Here is a 17,525-nt window from a genome sequence, read left to right as displayed (position 1 = left end):
CCTGTAAAGCATTCCCAGAACCTTCAATATTCTGTTTAAACAGTCCAAAAATCTTCCAAATGCTCTCAAATAGTTCAAAAAAATGTTTAAAGTTTTCAAAACAGTCTAAAATTATCCGGGCTTCTAAAGCATTTTGAAAAAAAAAAAATTTGCATCTCTGAAAGAGTTTTGTGTGTTTTTAAAGCTTTTTTAATTAAAGTGATTTTGCTTTTTTTCACGATTTTTGTGTTTTTTAATCCGGACTCTACTTATGAGCAATAATTGCTGTGGTAACAGTCATTAGGCATTTGGCAGTCGATGAGTGTCACTGTTGCAACCACCAGCAGTTGATTAATATAGATCTTTTATGAATTTGACTAAAATTTCTTTAAAATAAAACAGCAGCAGCAAAGTCTAAAAAAATGTATATTGAAAAAACCCAATACACAAGTAAAAAAGATTGTAAAAAAATTCAGTATAAAAATGGAATGTCAAAAAATTGCACAATAAAATCAAAAAAAATCATACAATAGTACGTCAGAAAAGTACGGTAAAAATTAAGTACATAAACACCACAGCTTAAAAAATTCACAAAAAAAATCATAAAGAATATCATACAGGTAAAAGAGCTACCTAATATCAAAATACTTGTACCAGCAATATCAAACTGTCAATCATCTTTCTACTTAGAATACCCTAAATGAGATCTTACATAGTTTTACCACTTTACCTATTTAGTACGGATTTCCAAAATAGAGTAAAAAGCTTCGTTTATAGGCACAGATTGTTGTTTTACAGAAAAATACAATTCCGGCTAAGCCGTGTATAGTGACCAATGTAATATGGATAAATATTCTATTTTGTTTAGTAGTAAAATATAAAGTCTTTACTCTTCTCCCTCTATGTAGCAAAGAATACCTAGCGCAATAAATACTAAACAATTACCTTAAAACTAATTAATTAAAGCCTATTTAATTTAATCGGAATGTCTCGCGCAGCAAAACTGCCATTCTCAAAATGACACCTTTACAATATAGCACTATATAAATAGTTGTTTTATTAAAGCTAGATAATGGGAGGCTGTCCCCCAATATACACTCTAAAAATATGATTGGAATTCTTTGAATATTGAGAATGAGAAATTTTTTGGTGTCTGAGTTGTAGACTTACTTATAAATAAAACTAACACTACTCGTTTGAGCAAAAAAATTAAAATAAAATAGAGCTTAGACTTATACACTATAATACTTATTTTAGATAGTGTTTGCTAATTTGAGTATTTAAGTTTTTAAGAATGATATGGAAGAAATATTGCATTATGGCTTGTTTTGCAATTTTTCACTCCTTTGTCAAATCAAAATTTGATTAAACTATACAAGTGTAATTTCAATATGACCGTTAACTACACTCACTTGCTCTATAGCTGAAGTCTGCTGTTATTTAATTTGTGAGGTAAGCCTCAAAAGCTCCTCAAGACTGAGTTTTTACTAAAAATTAGATTAGTAATATGCTAATATAACTCGCGTCAGACGGATGTCTCCTCGTCTTTCTCTTTTGAGCTGTAAAATTAAAGTTATTAAATAACCACGTGGCTTTTATGGGATAAATATACCTTGTTATCCCACACCTAGAAGATTACTTGTTAACTGTGTATTCCCAACACCATCTATAAGGAAAATGTTAAACAATTTAGTGTTGCAACAAAGAGATAAGTAACATTGGTTTCCATATAAGATGCCCAGAAAGTATCTCAAGAAATATCTCAAAATAGTTACACACCAGATGTTAGTTGATATTATAATAGTAGATAAACTAAATGAAATACCCATTACCAATAGCACTGATTTACTCAGTTCAAATGTAAAACCTGTAAGAAAAAACAAAGTTTGGTACTTACGAAGACGGCTCAGGAGGCATGCCTGAATGCATCATCGACACCGGCGGCATCAGAGGAGAAGGCGATCCTCTCATGCTGCCGCATACTGAACCGTGAATAGATCCTAAAACGGACCCTAAAACCGAAGCCCCAATTAACTACAAAGTCTCCTAACAGTTTTGTCCAAACAACAAAATTATTTAGACACCCTGTAAAATGTTACAACCCTTCTCTTACCTATTCGCGATCCCATCCTAGAGCCAACCGTGGATCCATGATAATCCAAATTGTTAATATCGTTAGCGATCGGCGAGGTTAAACGGCTATTCCCTTGAGACGGCATGCTGTGTACGGGGTAGTTCATATGAACTTGCATATGGTCTTCCTCAGCTGCAAAAAACGAATTACTTTAAACTCGGAAACTTTACATACAAAGTTAAGTACTAAAGAATTATTAGTAATGTAATTTTACCTTCAATCATATCTGCAGTAAGCAGCATGAAACACGCATGATATAAAAAAAGTCATAGTCATAAATAAGTCTACTTACCAGTGTAAGGAAACAAATACTTTTCATTCATATGATGTTTTTCCTCTAGATCAGAGCACCGGTCATACTCCTGGTAGTTAACACTTTCCTGATTCAGTTTAGCCATGTAATCCCCTTTAAATGGCACATTGCTGTTGTAGCGATTGTTAAAGTGTCCCTGTACTATGTATTGTTCAGATTCTATGGCACGCAAGCACGTTTCGGGAGTGACGTCCGGATTCGGTAACGGGTTCGGGGAATTTTTGTGCAATATTTCGTTGTCTGAACATGTTTCAGCAGACCAACGGCCCACTTCTGGAACTGTAATTCCGTGATGACACAACGAATAAAAATTTTTAGAGACAAGTCCATACCGTTAGCGTTTGGTAGATAAGCTTCAGGCAACTGACTGGCCCAACGTGAGCCATAACTTGGTTGGACAGAGGGGAATAGCTGAGAATTGGTTACTACGTTGAGTGAGGGTGGTGTACCACATCTTGATAAGACGTGTTCCGTGATATTGGGAAGATAACCTTGTCTATGTATTAAAAGTTTAAGGGCCAGATTTCGTATAAACTTTGTCATAAGTTACCTTGGAATATGACCTCGTCCATGATGTCGTCTGGTGCTACTATCGTCGTCATCACTAGAATGACTGGAAGCCAAGTCCAAGCTCCTCCCCTCAGAACCGTCACTGTCCGAATCACTATCACCTCGTTCACGTTCTAAATACAATAAAATAATCATTCATTCTTGATTTAGCTGTAACAAGTTACCATCAGTGACTTGATGCTCTGCTTTATTTCGATCTCTTCTTCGAGTTTTTCGTTCTTCTCTTTCGAATCCTTTCAAATACGACGGAACGTCACTTGTCGAATTGTAATTCGAGGTGGAGGTTGATGTATGACGGAGATGCGCGTCACTCCTGTAAGGACTCGAACTAGTTTTAGTAGTCGATCTAGAAGTGGTGCTCGACGTCGATATGCCGATATTCCTTCTGTTGTTCGGATCCAATCCGGAATGATAAGCTAAAGCGGATCGCTACAAATTTTTGTAAATTAATTTGTGATTTTGCGTTGTAGGTTAATTATTACTGATTGGCCTGAGATATTCTGGCTGCTTGTACTAGGAACTCCAACGACGGACTGACAATCTGACAATGGCACTTTCTTACCCATGCATCGCATAAAAGTGCTACAAGAAAAATTATTCTAATATAAGAATTGAATTAAGACTGTTTTGTGGTATTTTTAAGACTGCGAATACAGTGTGGCTAGATCTTGAAAACGGTTAGAAATACAGATCTCGTTAAATGGGAAAAAAGTTGCGTAATCAAGGCCTTAATAAAATGACATTCAGAAAACATTGACCTTTTCATTCGGTTTTTGAGATATTTTGAAAAAAGCGAAATTATGGGTTTTAAGTTTAATTTTTTTGTGACGTTAATATTGGACCTAGACCAAAACTAATCACACTGTTCCACAGCAAATTTTAAAGTTCTTTTAAGGGGCATTATCAGTTTTTCATAACATTTTCATTCACAATAATAAACAATTTATTGGCATAAGCAATTTTTAATTAAAAAAAAATCAATTTCAGATCTGTAATAGGACATTTCTTTATTAAGGTAAAAAAACAGAGCAAAACGCATTTAAACCATCATTGAATTTGGAATAAAAAAGGCTTTCAAAATTTGATCTTAAGAAACAATGACCAATTTTAAAAATGAGGTTGATGATAATTCCGCAAAGACGAAACTTTGGAATAAAAAACTGATAATGCCACTTTAAAGAGCTTTAAAAGTTGCTGTAAAGAAGTGTCATTAGTTTTGGTCTAGGTCCAATATTAACTTAACACAAAAAAAAGTTTCTAAATGTCATTTTATTAAGGCCATGATTACGCAACTTTTCTCCCATTTAACCAAATCTGTATCTCTAGCCGTTTCCAAAATCTCCATAGTGGCCCTCCTTATCCTGACAAAACTGTAAATGAGTTAAAAGAAAAACTTACCGAATGAGATTTTGCCGCACCCGATTGTTTGCAAAACAATATCCAGCCAATGAAAATGCGGCATGCACGAGAACAGCCACAGACAATAGCGGCAACAAAAGGGGATGTTGTTCGGACGCGGCCAAAAGGGCCAACACCCACGTGACCCCCAACAAAGGCAAAGCGATTACGGATACCCACAGTAAGGTCCTGAAACCGTTACCATTACACCAAACTTTAATTAAAACTTGCCGAAATACCTTAGATTCCCAAAACCTAAAACATGATCTTGAATGGTAAAAGCGGCTCGTACTGCCATAAGGAGTATGCAAAGATTGGCGAACGTCATAAGACATGTCGGCCCCACTGAACTCCATACCACGCTTTCGTATAAAGAAACCCAACAGCTGCAATGTAGACCAATTTAAAATGTGTCTAATGAATATATAGGCAACGTACAAGTAGTAATTGCCATATTGATGGGCTCGGACACCCACGCTTAACGCTACTACCACAGCCGGGCCCACGTAACCCATGGTATAGTAAAACCTCATGGGACCGTGATTAATATCACGCATTTCAGTCAACATTCTGTACAAGTGTATCGCATCTACTAACATCCAGGAAAAGGATGCTAGCCACAAGTAATGCAACCCAATTGCTATTAATTTGCACGAAAACTATAATACAAACCATTAAAATCTGCTCAACCCAAGTTTCAATGTTTTTACCTCAATAGAAACCACAAATTTCCTGGCTTTTAAAGCTACAAAGTACAAAATTTCAGCCAGAAAAACGCATAAAACCAAGTTTTTTCTTATGGTGTTTGAGTTGGTTTGTAGGCCTCTAATACAAGCTAAAATAAGATAAGTTCCTAGGAGTAGAGGTAACGCCATTGAAAAGCAGCTGTAGCTTGATATGTCCTCGAGAAGTGAAGGTTCAGGAATATACTAAAAATTGGGAGTTGTAGTACTTTTTGCTGTCGTTGAGGTAGGTATAGGAAACGCCAACAAAAACTGCATTCACGTCATATACGATCATTACGTCATAGATAAACAATGTCACAAAACTTCTCAACAATTGTGAGATGAAGGCCACTTTGTTAAAATAGGTTATTTGTACAGTGTGTTTGAGTTGGTTTAACAAATTTTTATCAGGGATTTCGTTTATTAGCTAGTTAAAGACTACCTTAGTTTTTTCATAACTTTGCCTCTTTGTACATACTTAGTTTCATTTATTTTTATAGAATATATCCTATATTGCAGGAAGTATCGAGTTGATCAGCATTAGTAATTGGTTGGCCCCTACAAGTGCGTTTGATCTTCTCTCTAAACAGATCTTGAACAAGCAAAAACATCAAACTTGTATGATTTTGTTAGGCTACTTCCTAAAGGTATAGAAATTTGAACTTTGAAATTTAGTGGAAATAATACTGTTCAATAATACGATAAACCAAATGCGATTTATTAAATAATAGTTATTTACGTAACAAGGCAGGATATGAATGTGAACATATCCTACGTGTTACGTACAACATTTTATCTACAACGATTATTATTTTAATGATTAATTGAGATTACTGAATACAGGTAAAAAAATTGGATCACTGTGGCAACAGCACGATTGTTAATAAATTGCTTATGTCAACCGTAGTCAAAGTTTACATTTTAAAATGAGTTCAAGCGAAGATCTGCCATCAGACATTGAAAACGAATCTTCAATGTCTGATGGCGAAAGATCCTCAACATAACCAGCGAGAAAGGACTACTAGTATATTTCAACGATTTAAGCAAAAAACATAAGGCTTCATCTCTTTGGTGCTATTATTCGATGTTAAGAACGGAATTTTCAAGCAAGATAGTGGAGGCAACAGAACTCCAGATGTACAAACAAATTGTTCACCGATTATTAACGCAGTAGTGCGGTAATAGATTCAAAAAAGCACTAGTGCGGTAATAAAGGTTATTATGACACTGAAAATAGTGCGAAATTACGATATTATGTAACTTTATCTACAACTGTTGTAGATAAAGTGAATTATAATTAACTTCATAGTTAAATTGAGTAAACTTTCTGTTTATTTTTGCATATTATCCGGTCAAAGTAATTTGTTTCGTTTTAATAAAATGCTCTCAATTCTTAAAATTTTGTCATCGATGACGTGAATGCAGGTTTCGTTAGCGTTTCCTTTACAAACTTACTTCCAAGTCGACAACATCGACAAGAACAGCGAACGTAGTCAAATGATTGCAACTACAATTGATGACAATAGGATTGTCGTAAGAACGATCAAACCAGCTGTCGTCTAGTTCGGTTCGACAACCTACGCGAGACCATTCCCCAAATCTAAAAATAATAATACAAGTCCAGGTTAAGATTATGTAAGAAAATGTTAAATAAAATTGAAAATTTCCAATTATTGTTACGGAATGAATTATCTTAATTTATTTCCTATTAACTTAATTAGTAAATTGTAATTAACTTAATGGCTTACCCTCTTGCTGTGGTCCAATGAACACATTGAGGATTAGACCTCTCATTAAAAATAGTTCCATTAGAATTCAGCCACAACTGTATCCTCACTGGCGTTTTGAGCGGTATCCCTGACAAACTTTTGTAAAACAATTTTTTCTTCACATCTTGATTCCTTCTGGTCCTTGATCTCAAGTATTTGGCGTCATTCTCGTGAATTTTCACTTCTGGTTCAACGAAAATCTTCTTCGTCCACTTCTCTTCCGGCATCACAATATCCGGTAATTTCACATCCGTCTCCGGTCCCTGGGGACTAGTAACGGCCTCGATGTATTCTGGTATTAATACGCCCACTGACATTAAAGGACTTCCTATAGTTATGTCCACGCCCCATCTTCGAACAACCGATTCATCGTAGTTTTTTGGAAGTAAGTTACCGGCTTGTTTGTACTGAATGTAACTGATTATGGCACCATCTCCTGGCAGGCTGTTTTTTGTGATTATCTCGCCATCTTCTAAGGGACGAATTCCCAAAAGAGCAAGAGGAATGTAGATCCTAGAATGTGGGTCAAATTTCGAGCTGTCGCAGAGGTAGTTATTGTACTTGGGGAAGCCTATTAAAGGACCCAATACTTGGGATATGTGATTTTCCTGAACAAATTGTGAAGTATCTGGAAGAATTACGCTTTCGGTTGTAAAAGGCTGATTGTTGTGAGAGGGTGGTAAACTGAGTTCCGGCTCGTAACCGTACAAAGATTCTGGGGTTACAATATCTAAACCCAGCACTGAAAAAATAGTAGTATAAATACACAATCAACAAAAACAAATCAGAAAGATCGATTTACCCATGTTTGAAGTAACAATTTCGAAAGGGCTAGTGTAAGTATCATGCTGGCTTTCCAGAAGAACGTTAATGTATTTTTCCATAAAGCTGATCAGATTTTCCACACTACTGCCTGTCAATTCTTTAATCTTATTCCAATGTTCAGCATATTTACTGGATAGAATCACATTAATAGCATAAACAACGTTGCGAATATAGTCTTTATCCTGGCTGTGGGTCAGACTAAGTCCGGAAACACGGGATTCGTAATTTAGAAGTTCTCTGATCAACTCGAAAGAGATCAAAACGTCAGCACCATAGAGATCCTTAGTTAAATTAGTAGCTTTATTGAGATCGTCGGCTAGTTTTATGGCAACAAAAGAATTCAACGATAATTCACCTCCTTCTATTTTAGATAGCTAAAAATAATTTTAATCGTAAAGAAAATAGTCAAAACCAACAATGAATGAACCCACTTGTTCTCTTAAAGGAATAAAAACATTCGATGTGCAGTTAAACAGGTCTGGGTCAAGCCAACCGCTCAAATCATCACATTTACGAGAAGCCTTTCCGTGGGACCCTTTAGGGCATAATTCAACTGCTTCTTGACCAAACAGGGTCCTTGACCACCAAATGGAATTGGTTGATGATCGAGGACATCCGTCATACACCACTAAAAATCACAAAAAAGCATTAATTATTGTAATCATAAGAAACTAAAACTAAAACTAGAAAAACTCTTGTATTTCCTGTGTCCTAATCTCCTAACCACGAATGGTCTAAGCAACAAAATAAATGTGTTCCAACCCGATTAAAATATCATCTCCAAGATACTGTAACATTTTCAGACTAAATCGATTTTTGATTAACGGGAAACATGAGAGGTCTGCGACAGCGTGAAGTTTAAATTTCTTTTGCCACGACAAAAAATAATTGCATTAAAGTAGCTCAGTCAATTTCATTTCTTTTCCGGACAAGTGCATAGATATTCGAAATTAAATTACTTGCGAAAGAATGTTTCTGTTCAATAATATTTTATGGCACTTTTTCGCAACTTTACCTCTTCCTTTCATATTTTCTAGAACAGAACTGAACTTGAACAGATTATATTATAAATTAAAAACTGACTTAAACTTTTAGTTAATAAGGCAATATCTTTTTCTAATATAAGTAGATTCTAATGTCTAATCTGAAGATCAACTTTATACGCAATTTTAAAAGTAGCATTAAAAAGGTTTTTAGACTTAATTTTAAAATTTGCTACTGAAGTATTAAAAAACTTACCTTCACACCCCTTTAAGGTGATCTCAGCATATGAATTGGGACAAGAATCACATTTCTGTCCAATCACTCCATCTCTACATCGACATTTTCCCGTTTCGTGATCACATTGGCCGCTGAAAGACCCCACTGAATAGCAATCGCACGGTAGACACTCTTTAGATCCTTTGGGCTGATAGTGATTCTCTCTACAATGACATTTGCCAGTTTCCTTATCACAATCCGGATTGTAACCGTCATTTACATCGCAATCACAAGGTCCGCAAACTGGATAGCCCCACCATCCAGCCGGACAAGGTTGAGAGTGTTCCATCTCACAGTATTCTCCTGAATAGTTGGCCGAATTACATTTACACTCGTAACCTTTCTGGTCTGAGGTGTCTTCGCTACATGAAGCGTCGTTTTGGCAAGGATTTACCGAACAAACGGGAACACAAAGGGGTCCCACGTGACCTCGCTCGCATTCGCAATGTGATTTACCCCAATCGACTACGCACCGGGCTTCATCAGGACACTGGCTTTGGCATTCCGTAACTGCGTAACAACCCTCTTCTACATTTTCCTTTGACGTAGGCCTATTCAAAGAAGTTTGCTGATTCCACATTCTGACATCTTGAATGCACCCTACCAAGTAGTTATGATCGGCGTTCACACTACTGTAGCTGTTGTCCGGTCCACCAATCAAAATTTTGCCTACATACAATCCTTGAATTTTCTCCGAGTAGGACATAAACACTTCAAACTCTCCATAATCAATAGAAAACTTCAATTCAGTTCCAATCCAAGTAACTTCAATACGATGCCACTCTCCGTCAGATATAAGAATGGAATTTAATATCAAAGTGTTCCCATTATAACCATACATTAGATATCCTTTGTTAAGTGACATTACCGCAGAACTATTCTGTCCTATTTGAATCGACATCAAAAACGAATCTTCTTGTAGAGTTCTAACAGACAAAGCATTCATCCAAGGTAGTTGTATAGGCCGCAGTAAGGGATTAAAAGATAAACTTCCATCTCCAGAAAAGTGCCAGGGCAACCCCACATTTTCACTACAATCCCGTCCACCAAATCCTTCAGGGCAAGCACACTTAAACAAAGCCCATCCTTCAATACAGGTACCACCATTTTTGCAAGGATTGCTATCACAGAACAACCTTTTCTCGGGACACCCCACCGTGGTTCCATTATTAGTCACGTATGAATTCAAATCCACCAAGTTGTAATCAACTTCAAACTCGGAAATGCATCCCTCAAAGTGGCTGTTTTGTACTTGAAAACTAGACAACAAAGATGGTAATCCTCCAAGCTGAAGTGGACCGGTTAAATCTAGAAATCTGTGACAGGTTTCTGTTAAAGAAGCGCATCTAGACTCTAAAATATGTTCTGCATAGCTAGCACAAGCCCATTTGCCTCCTAGTTCTCTTCCGTGTTTTAAAGCCAATGCTGTATCGCAGTCGTCAATAGATAAAGTGGCCGTTTTGTTGAAGTAATTGACAGTAACTGAATGCCATTTGCTATCTGCCACTCCTCCAGGAATCGACGCTATAACTTTAGTAACTGAACTACCCAAAGAGAAGGAAAATTGTAAGTTGCCTTTAATTATCTCCAAAGCTATAAAATCGTGTTGCTCATTATAGCGCCCGTTATAAAGTAGAAGCCCATTTTGAGACTGAGTAGCAAACTTTAGCTTTAAATGTACTCGATGTCTCTGCCTTAAACTAGGAAATGTTAAAAAGGCACTCTTGGAAAAACTTCTGCTCTTTAGCTGGCATACAGGTGTGTAAAGTTCTTTATCCTCAGATTGTGTGCAGTCATCACAAACCAATCTCTCAGGTTTACCTGATGGTTTAGGGTTGCACGTGTTATAATCCAAATTGCAGGAATTCGGTTTGCACGTGTCACCATTCAGGGAAATTTCACACGTGTCACCCGTGTAGTTGGAAGGGCATACGCACGTGTAACCACCCTCTCGCACTTTGCAAGATCCACCATTTTTGCATGGCGATGAATAACATAGATTAACTTCCGTGTCGCACAAATAGTGCTCTCGTGACCCGGTAAACCCTTTAGGGCACTGGCAAGTGAAGGTAGTCACAGGGTAAATCGGTCTGAATAAAACAGTGTCGCTGTGTATGAACCCAGAAGCGTTACCAAACTTCAAAACTGTAACACATTCCTCATAGTTTAAACAAGGCTCACGCACACATAAGTTATCGTCAAAAGGTAAAATTTGCACTGTTGATAACCTTGCTAAAATTCCTCGGTTTAAGTAAATGCGTTCTTGTAAAAACTGCGGAGTGTAGTACTCCTCTCTTGGAACGTCCGGTCTCCGGACGCTGAAACTCACATTTAGCACTTTAGCACTCACATCTACATCGTTTTGAATACTAAACAAAAAAATGTTTTCTTTAGGGCATGGAATAATAGCAGCTAAAGAATCCACAAAAAAGTTTAGTAGCGGAGACAAAAATGCTTCTTCAGTCATTTGATTCAAGCGAACAGTAATTGAGTTATGTAGCATATCTTTAGTTATAAGCCTTACAGTTAACTGCATCACAGCTTTTACTTCATTAATTCCATCAGTTACTGAAACTTCCATTGATGCTAATTTAGGGACGTTGGTATTAAGTTGAGGTGATAAAGTAAGCCCTCCGGTAGTTTCATTAAGAGCTATCAGGTTAGCGTTATTTCCCGACAGAATAGTGTAGTGTAGTTTATCCGAAACATCAGCGTCAAAAGCTGGTACTCTACCAATGGGTCCAGTTGGAAAGCAGTCTTTGAAATTATTAAAAACAATCTGGAAATCTCGAAGCATTGGTGCATTGTCATTTACATCCGTTATGATCACTTCAACGTGGGCGTCACTACGAAGGGGTGCACTAGAGGCTCTGATAATCAAATCATATTTCTTTTTGGACGTTTCGTAATCTAGTTCTGTCATGGTAAGAAGTTCCGCTTTTTCTGACCCAGGTCTGGAAACTAGCGAAAAACTCTGAGCATCTTCTCCTCCTATGATGGAATATTGAACAGCAGCGTTTACCCCTTCGTCCGGATCTTTGGCATATATTTCCCCCACAGTAGAGCCCACCGGGCTATTCTCTGGAATGTAAAGAACAATTTTGTCAGAAGCAAAAGTTGGAGGCGAATCGTTAATATCCTCAATCTTAATTGTGACTGGAACTGAACTGCTTAAAGTTGGAGAACCTCTGTCTATAGCATATGCCTCCAATTCGTAGAATGCCACAGACTCTCGGTCTAAACCCTTATTAGTACGGATTACTCCACTAGCTGGATCAATAACAAAGGAACCATCTTCTTGATCTTTTTCACTTAAAGTGTAGCGAATTCTTCCATTAAAACCTACATCTTGATCAGTAGCTACCACTTGCACAACAGAAGTACCAATCAAAGCGTCTTCAGATACACTACCAGAATAGGCTGGTTGTTTAAACTGAGGATAATTGTCATTTACATCTGTTACTATAATTTCCACATCTGTGGTATCAGACATTGAAGGTTTTCCACCATCTTTAGCTGTCACCGTCAATAAATAACCAGCTGTAGTTTCTCGATCCAACGGTTTTATGGTAGTTATGGCTCCAGTTTGAGCATTAATAGCAAAAGTGTTGCTCTCATCCGTTAGAGAATAGGTTATCTGGGCGTTTAAACCAACGTCATTATCTGATGCGCTTACCACTAAAACTGTAGTCCCAACGACAACATCCTCGTAAACTGAAGATGAGTATGGAGCGTTTTCAAATACTGGTGCATAATTGTTGGCGTCAGTGACATTTACATACACTGTAGCCGTGTCAGTGCGTCCTCCTGAATCCGTAGCTGTCACTGTCAAAATATACCGCTTCTCCTGCTTGTAGTCTAACGGCTGAGCCACGGTGATTTGACCTCTACCGTTCTGGGATGTTATGGCAAAGCGACCTCTGACATTACCATTAGTTATTTCGTAATGCAATTTATTGTCTTCATCGGCATCCGTTGCAGTTACTGTAGTAACTGGAGTACCTGGAGGATCGTCTTCCGCTACAGTCAAATCGTATATTTTAGGTTCAAAAACTGGATCGTTGTCATTGATGTCTTGCACTGTTATAACAACGCTAGCGCTGGCCGATTGAGGTGGAACTCCATGGTCCGTCGCGATCACTTGAAACATAAACTTAGATTGCTCTTCACGATCCAAATCCTTCGTAGTTACAATCCAGCCTGAGTGAGGATCTACTGATATGGGCAAATCTTCAGTGCTAGCGCCATTGGCGTCTCTAGCTGATATGGTATACTTGATTTCGGCATTGGCCCCTTCATCAGCATCATAAGCTTGGACTTTTACAATACTGTAGCCAATTGCAACATTTTCTTGAACTGATTCTTGAAAAAGCGACGTGTAAAATCTAGGTGCATTGTCGTTTACATCTTTTACATTTATCAGTAACTGAGTTGTGTTTGACCTGGCTGGGCTCCCGCCATCTTGAGCTCTTATCACAAGGCGGTAACTGCGTAGAGTTTCGTAGTCCAAAGATTTTACTAAAGTTACATCACCGGTCAAACTGTCTATAGCAAACTGAGATTGAGTATTTCCACTTATTATTGCATAGCGAATCGCAGCATTAACTCCCTGATCTGCGTCTGTAGCTTTAATTCGAGCAACAATAGGACCATCAGTCCAACTTATATCTTCATTCAATGTTACTGAATAAGTTCTTTCCGAGAATTGGGGGTAGTTGTCGTTGTCGTCCAAGATACTGATAACCACAGTGGCAGATGAAGATCTTCTTCCTGATGGCGGACTGGATAAATCACTAGCACCAATAATGAGGGTGTACACTTCTGTGGTTTCTCGGTCTAAAAGACTTTTCGTTGATATGACTCCAGTTTTAGGATCGATTTTAAATGCTTGGTTGTCTTCTTCCTCTGTTGAAGTTCCGCCTCCATTAACACTTTGGATAAAATACTCAACTTCAGCATTCTTTCCTATATCTTGGTCAGTGGCTTTTAAAGTTATAATCGTAGTTCCTATACTAACACTTTCTTTGACATTAGCGTCATATTCGTTCATTTCAAAGACAGGCGAGTGGTCGTTGGCATCTTGAACGTTGATCTGAAGCATTGTGGTACCAGATCTTGGTGGAAAGCTGTCGTCTAACGCTGTAACTCGAAAGTAATGCACATCAACCAACTCTCGATCTAACTGAACTTTGGTGATGACTACTCCAGTTTTTGCGTCAATGTCAAACATTGACTGAGTTCGAGAATCAAGCAAGCTAGTCATGGAGTAAGTAATGGCACCATTTTCAGGGTCTCTTGCCTTAACGGTGGTAACTACGACAGGTGGTTCGCACTCTTCCAGAACACTGGCTACATACAAAGGTTGTTCGAAAAACGGTGATTGATTTTTTAACTCCCTTCGAACTCGTTTGGCTATATCAGTGTCGTTGAACTGCTGGTGATGGTAAACAATTTTTAAACGATGTTCTGACGATAGAAGGTTTACATTTCGGCATTGAACGTTGAATAGTATTGAAACTTTCCACATTGGTTCTACAATGCAAACATCCCTACTTGCAACCAAGTCGCCTTGACTATGCTCAATTTCAAAACGATCATCACTAACATAGTGAAATTTGACTGTACAAAATTTTGAAATTGTTAATGGAAGAAAGTTTGTTATAGAGTTTATAAACTGAGATTGTCTCAAGCAGATTTTTTCCCATTTTCCGGCGGTTGGTATAGCAAAAGAAGCGTAAGTTTCCGATATCCATTGTCTGGCTTCATTAATTTTATCCTTCAAGGAAGATTGGATATGAGAAAATGGATTTTCAACCTGTTGTGAGACATCAGTAGAATCTTGTAAACCAAATGCGTCTAAATATTCAGACTGTTCTTGCAAAGTCTCATCATTACAGTTATCTCCAGTGATGAAAATTCTTAGTGGTAAACTGTAATAGTCAATATCTCTAATTCTATTTGAAGTCGAGTCAATATGAACTGTAAAAAGAGTTGGATAAAAAATTCCGTCGCATTGCAGTTGTTCTAACAACGAAATTTGACCAGTTTTTGAGTCCACTTGTATCAAAGATTGTACAAACGGAGCTGATCTTTTGACATCTATTGAATAAGTTCGGTCTGATCCTAGTCTGAACACGGAAGCATTGAAAATCACGTCACCAGGTTGTGCACTGTCTTGTACCAACAAAATGTATGAACGACTTCCCGGTAAATTTTGGCAAAATAATAAAAATATGTACACAGTCACAATTAACTTGGCTTTAACCATGAGGGCATAGGAACTGGTCATTGTTTCCTGGTCTGAACATGATCAGGAAAATATCCTGAACCTCAAATTGTGTTCCATATAATCTGAAAAGAAGAAAAAACCTAAAATATGTGTAATAACATAGGATGTAAACAAACAAAATAAATTAATTTAGAAGTCAAGTAAGTACCTACTCAAAGAACAAAACTAATAAATGAATACTTAAATTTCATAATGTAAAAAATTTTAGCGAAAATGCACCATATTGTATTACCTCCTATAAACTTTTCAACTCTTATTTTCAACAGGTTACAAAATAAAATTGAATTTATTTCCTAAAAACACCTCAAACTTCAGTAAACTCATTAAGCAAAAACACACAAATTTCCCGCCTGAATTCGCGTAGATATTAGAGTAGACTGAAAAAACTATGGCTGAAAAAGGGAAGTTTTATAAGTGCAGATTGTCGCTCACTCGCAGCGAGATATGCAGCTAGCCTCCCTCTATCGATATTCGCGCTTCACAAATACTTGACCCCATACTTAGGGTGCCTTTCCTTCAGGGGTTTCTATAAAGTTGATGACTCACCTCTGTCGCGTTTGAGGTGAAAATCACGAAGCCTTTATTAGTTCTGGGAACAAAAGGAAAAAAAAGGAAATTTAGGGAGAATTAGCAGAGTTTGGTTCAATCACCTTATTTCAGGAAAAATTGAGAAATTATGTCCCAATAACAACTGTATCTATGTTGCAGTAAGGATACGGTTGACTTTTTTGAGACTTTTAAATATTTTAATACAAGTGAGTGAGTAAAAATGATCATTACACATAATTGAGAGTTTTATACATAATCAAAGAAATAACTCAAATTTACACTTCAACTGTCAAGAATTTTAAGAAATTGATATAAAATTTCCAATGTGACTACAAGATCAAAAAGTTCACTACAACAATTTTGATAATCTATTTATCACCTTTTCATTAAAAATTTATTTTCATCATCAAAATCCCTCTTAGGCTGGGCTTTTCAGTTTTTACCTGCTAATAAAGGCCTTAATCAAAGCCTAATACCCACAAACTGTATCAAGTTTTTAACTTAGAAACACCATAGATATACAAGGATTATTGGTTAGGTATACAGTTTTAATCAAGACTTTTATTTATTATAAAGATGTAAGTAGTATTTAAATTTAAACACAAAATACAATAATGTCAATGTGGTAACCATTTAGAAAACAGTTTCCTTGTGTTGTTTAATTTTAGGTTTAGGGTATTAGGGGAGGTATTATCTGAATAATCTAAAATTCACAGTATAATGAGAAAAAGTTTTGGCCTATCTGATCAGAAATAATAATTTTGCAACCTTCATAAATTATGTGTTTATACAATTCAGCCTCCAATGTGGTCCCAACAGATGTAGAATGGCTCAAAAGTAACAAATATGCAGACAGTATAAAAACTTCCTTGTAACAGGAAAATAATTAGAAAAGTCTTGTAAATTACCATCAACAGTACCGAAACACAATATACAACTATAATTAAAACTGGGGCCTTTAAACTTCCTGTAAATGAAAACAATTTCAAGGAATGTACTAACTGCATAAAAACAAGCTTGAAACCTGATCTGAGGAGGGCATATAATTAATCAGAGTTGGATGTCAATTCCGGTGATCAAAGCTAAATTACTTATTCAACTTGTTACAAATGCAATTAGATTTCTTTCTCAAGTAAAAAGGTACATTAGAGTTCAAAGCATTTAACAATTAAAAGAACTCTAAAGGCTTTGTTTAAAAAGGCATGGAATTAAGCAATAATTTGCGTTTGAGTGAGCCGCAAGGACGTTTAAAAGAGATAATTACCTGATAAAATGCAACACTTTCCCATGCAAGATAATGTAAAATCCACAAAGTCCATTGACACCAGCTTGTCTGTGTTGAAAACTCACTTTGGTCGCTAATTTCTGAGAGGAAGATTAGTGACAAATACAAACAGCGCACTAACAAATTAAACTACTCTATGACTAGTCAATAATTCAGAAAAACTAAAAGTTTTTCTGATATTTTTCCATATTTTGTGTGTTTATTACAAACAACACCAAAGGACCGAGTTAAAAACCAAACCAAACAGGCAAGTTTACAACAAACGTCATAACGATGACGCTAACGCTGACGTAACTGTGACAGTTGACAGTGACTTAAGACTTGTCAAATGTAGAATAAGAGGAAGTGTCTACTCTACGGTCACGTTGTACAATTTTTAGTTCAATTACGCACAAATTGAAACAAAAAAAACTGAAACGTTGCATTGGA

General features: G+C 36.7%; 1 protein-coding gene across 2 annotated transcripts; it reads right to left on the bottom strand.

The window, feature by feature from the left end:
- Positions 1 to 388: 388 nt before the first annotated feature.
- On the bottom strand, positions 389 to 17,342 carry stan (Protocadherin-like wing polarity protein stan). Of its 2 annotated transcripts, XM_081977119.1 has the most exons (19): positions 17,076 to 17,342; positions 8,953 to 15,324; positions 8,145 to 8,341; positions 7,691 to 8,087; positions 6,868 to 7,630; positions 6,575 to 6,719; positions 5,105 to 5,323; positions 4,833 to 5,053; positions 4,634 to 4,780; positions 4,395 to 4,583; positions 3,479 to 3,578; positions 3,161 to 3,425; positions 2,977 to 3,109; positions 2,759 to 2,922; positions 2,406 to 2,705; positions 2,093 to 2,245; positions 1,877 to 1,991; positions 1,592 to 1,645; positions 389 to 1,538 (listed from the first exon to the last, which is right to left on the bottom strand). In XM_081977119.1, exons 2-18 carry the CDS (start codon positions 15,260 to 15,262, stop codon positions 1,615 to 1,617), a joined length of 9,849 nt encoding a protein of 3,282 aa, XP_081833245.1. In that variant the 5' UTR covers positions 15,263 to 15,324; positions 17,076 to 17,342; the 3' UTR covers positions 389 to 1,538; positions 1,592 to 1,614. The 2 variants fall into 2 exon arrangements, with proteins under 2 accessions (XP_081833245.1, XP_081833244.1); XM_081977118.1 differs by lacking the exon at positions 1,592 to 1,645.
- Positions 17,343 to 17,525: the final 183 nt, after the last annotated feature.

This window comes from Ips typographus, linkage group LG4 (genome assembly GCF_016097725.1).
Source record: "Ips typographus isolate SLU linkage group LG4, UJ_Ityp_2.0, whole genome shotgun sequence".
In the NCBI taxonomy this organism is placed as follows: Eukaryota; Metazoa; Arthropoda; class Insecta; order Coleoptera; family Curculionidae; genus Ips; species Ips typographus.
This window is presented reverse-complemented; position numbering and strand designations above follow the sequence as displayed.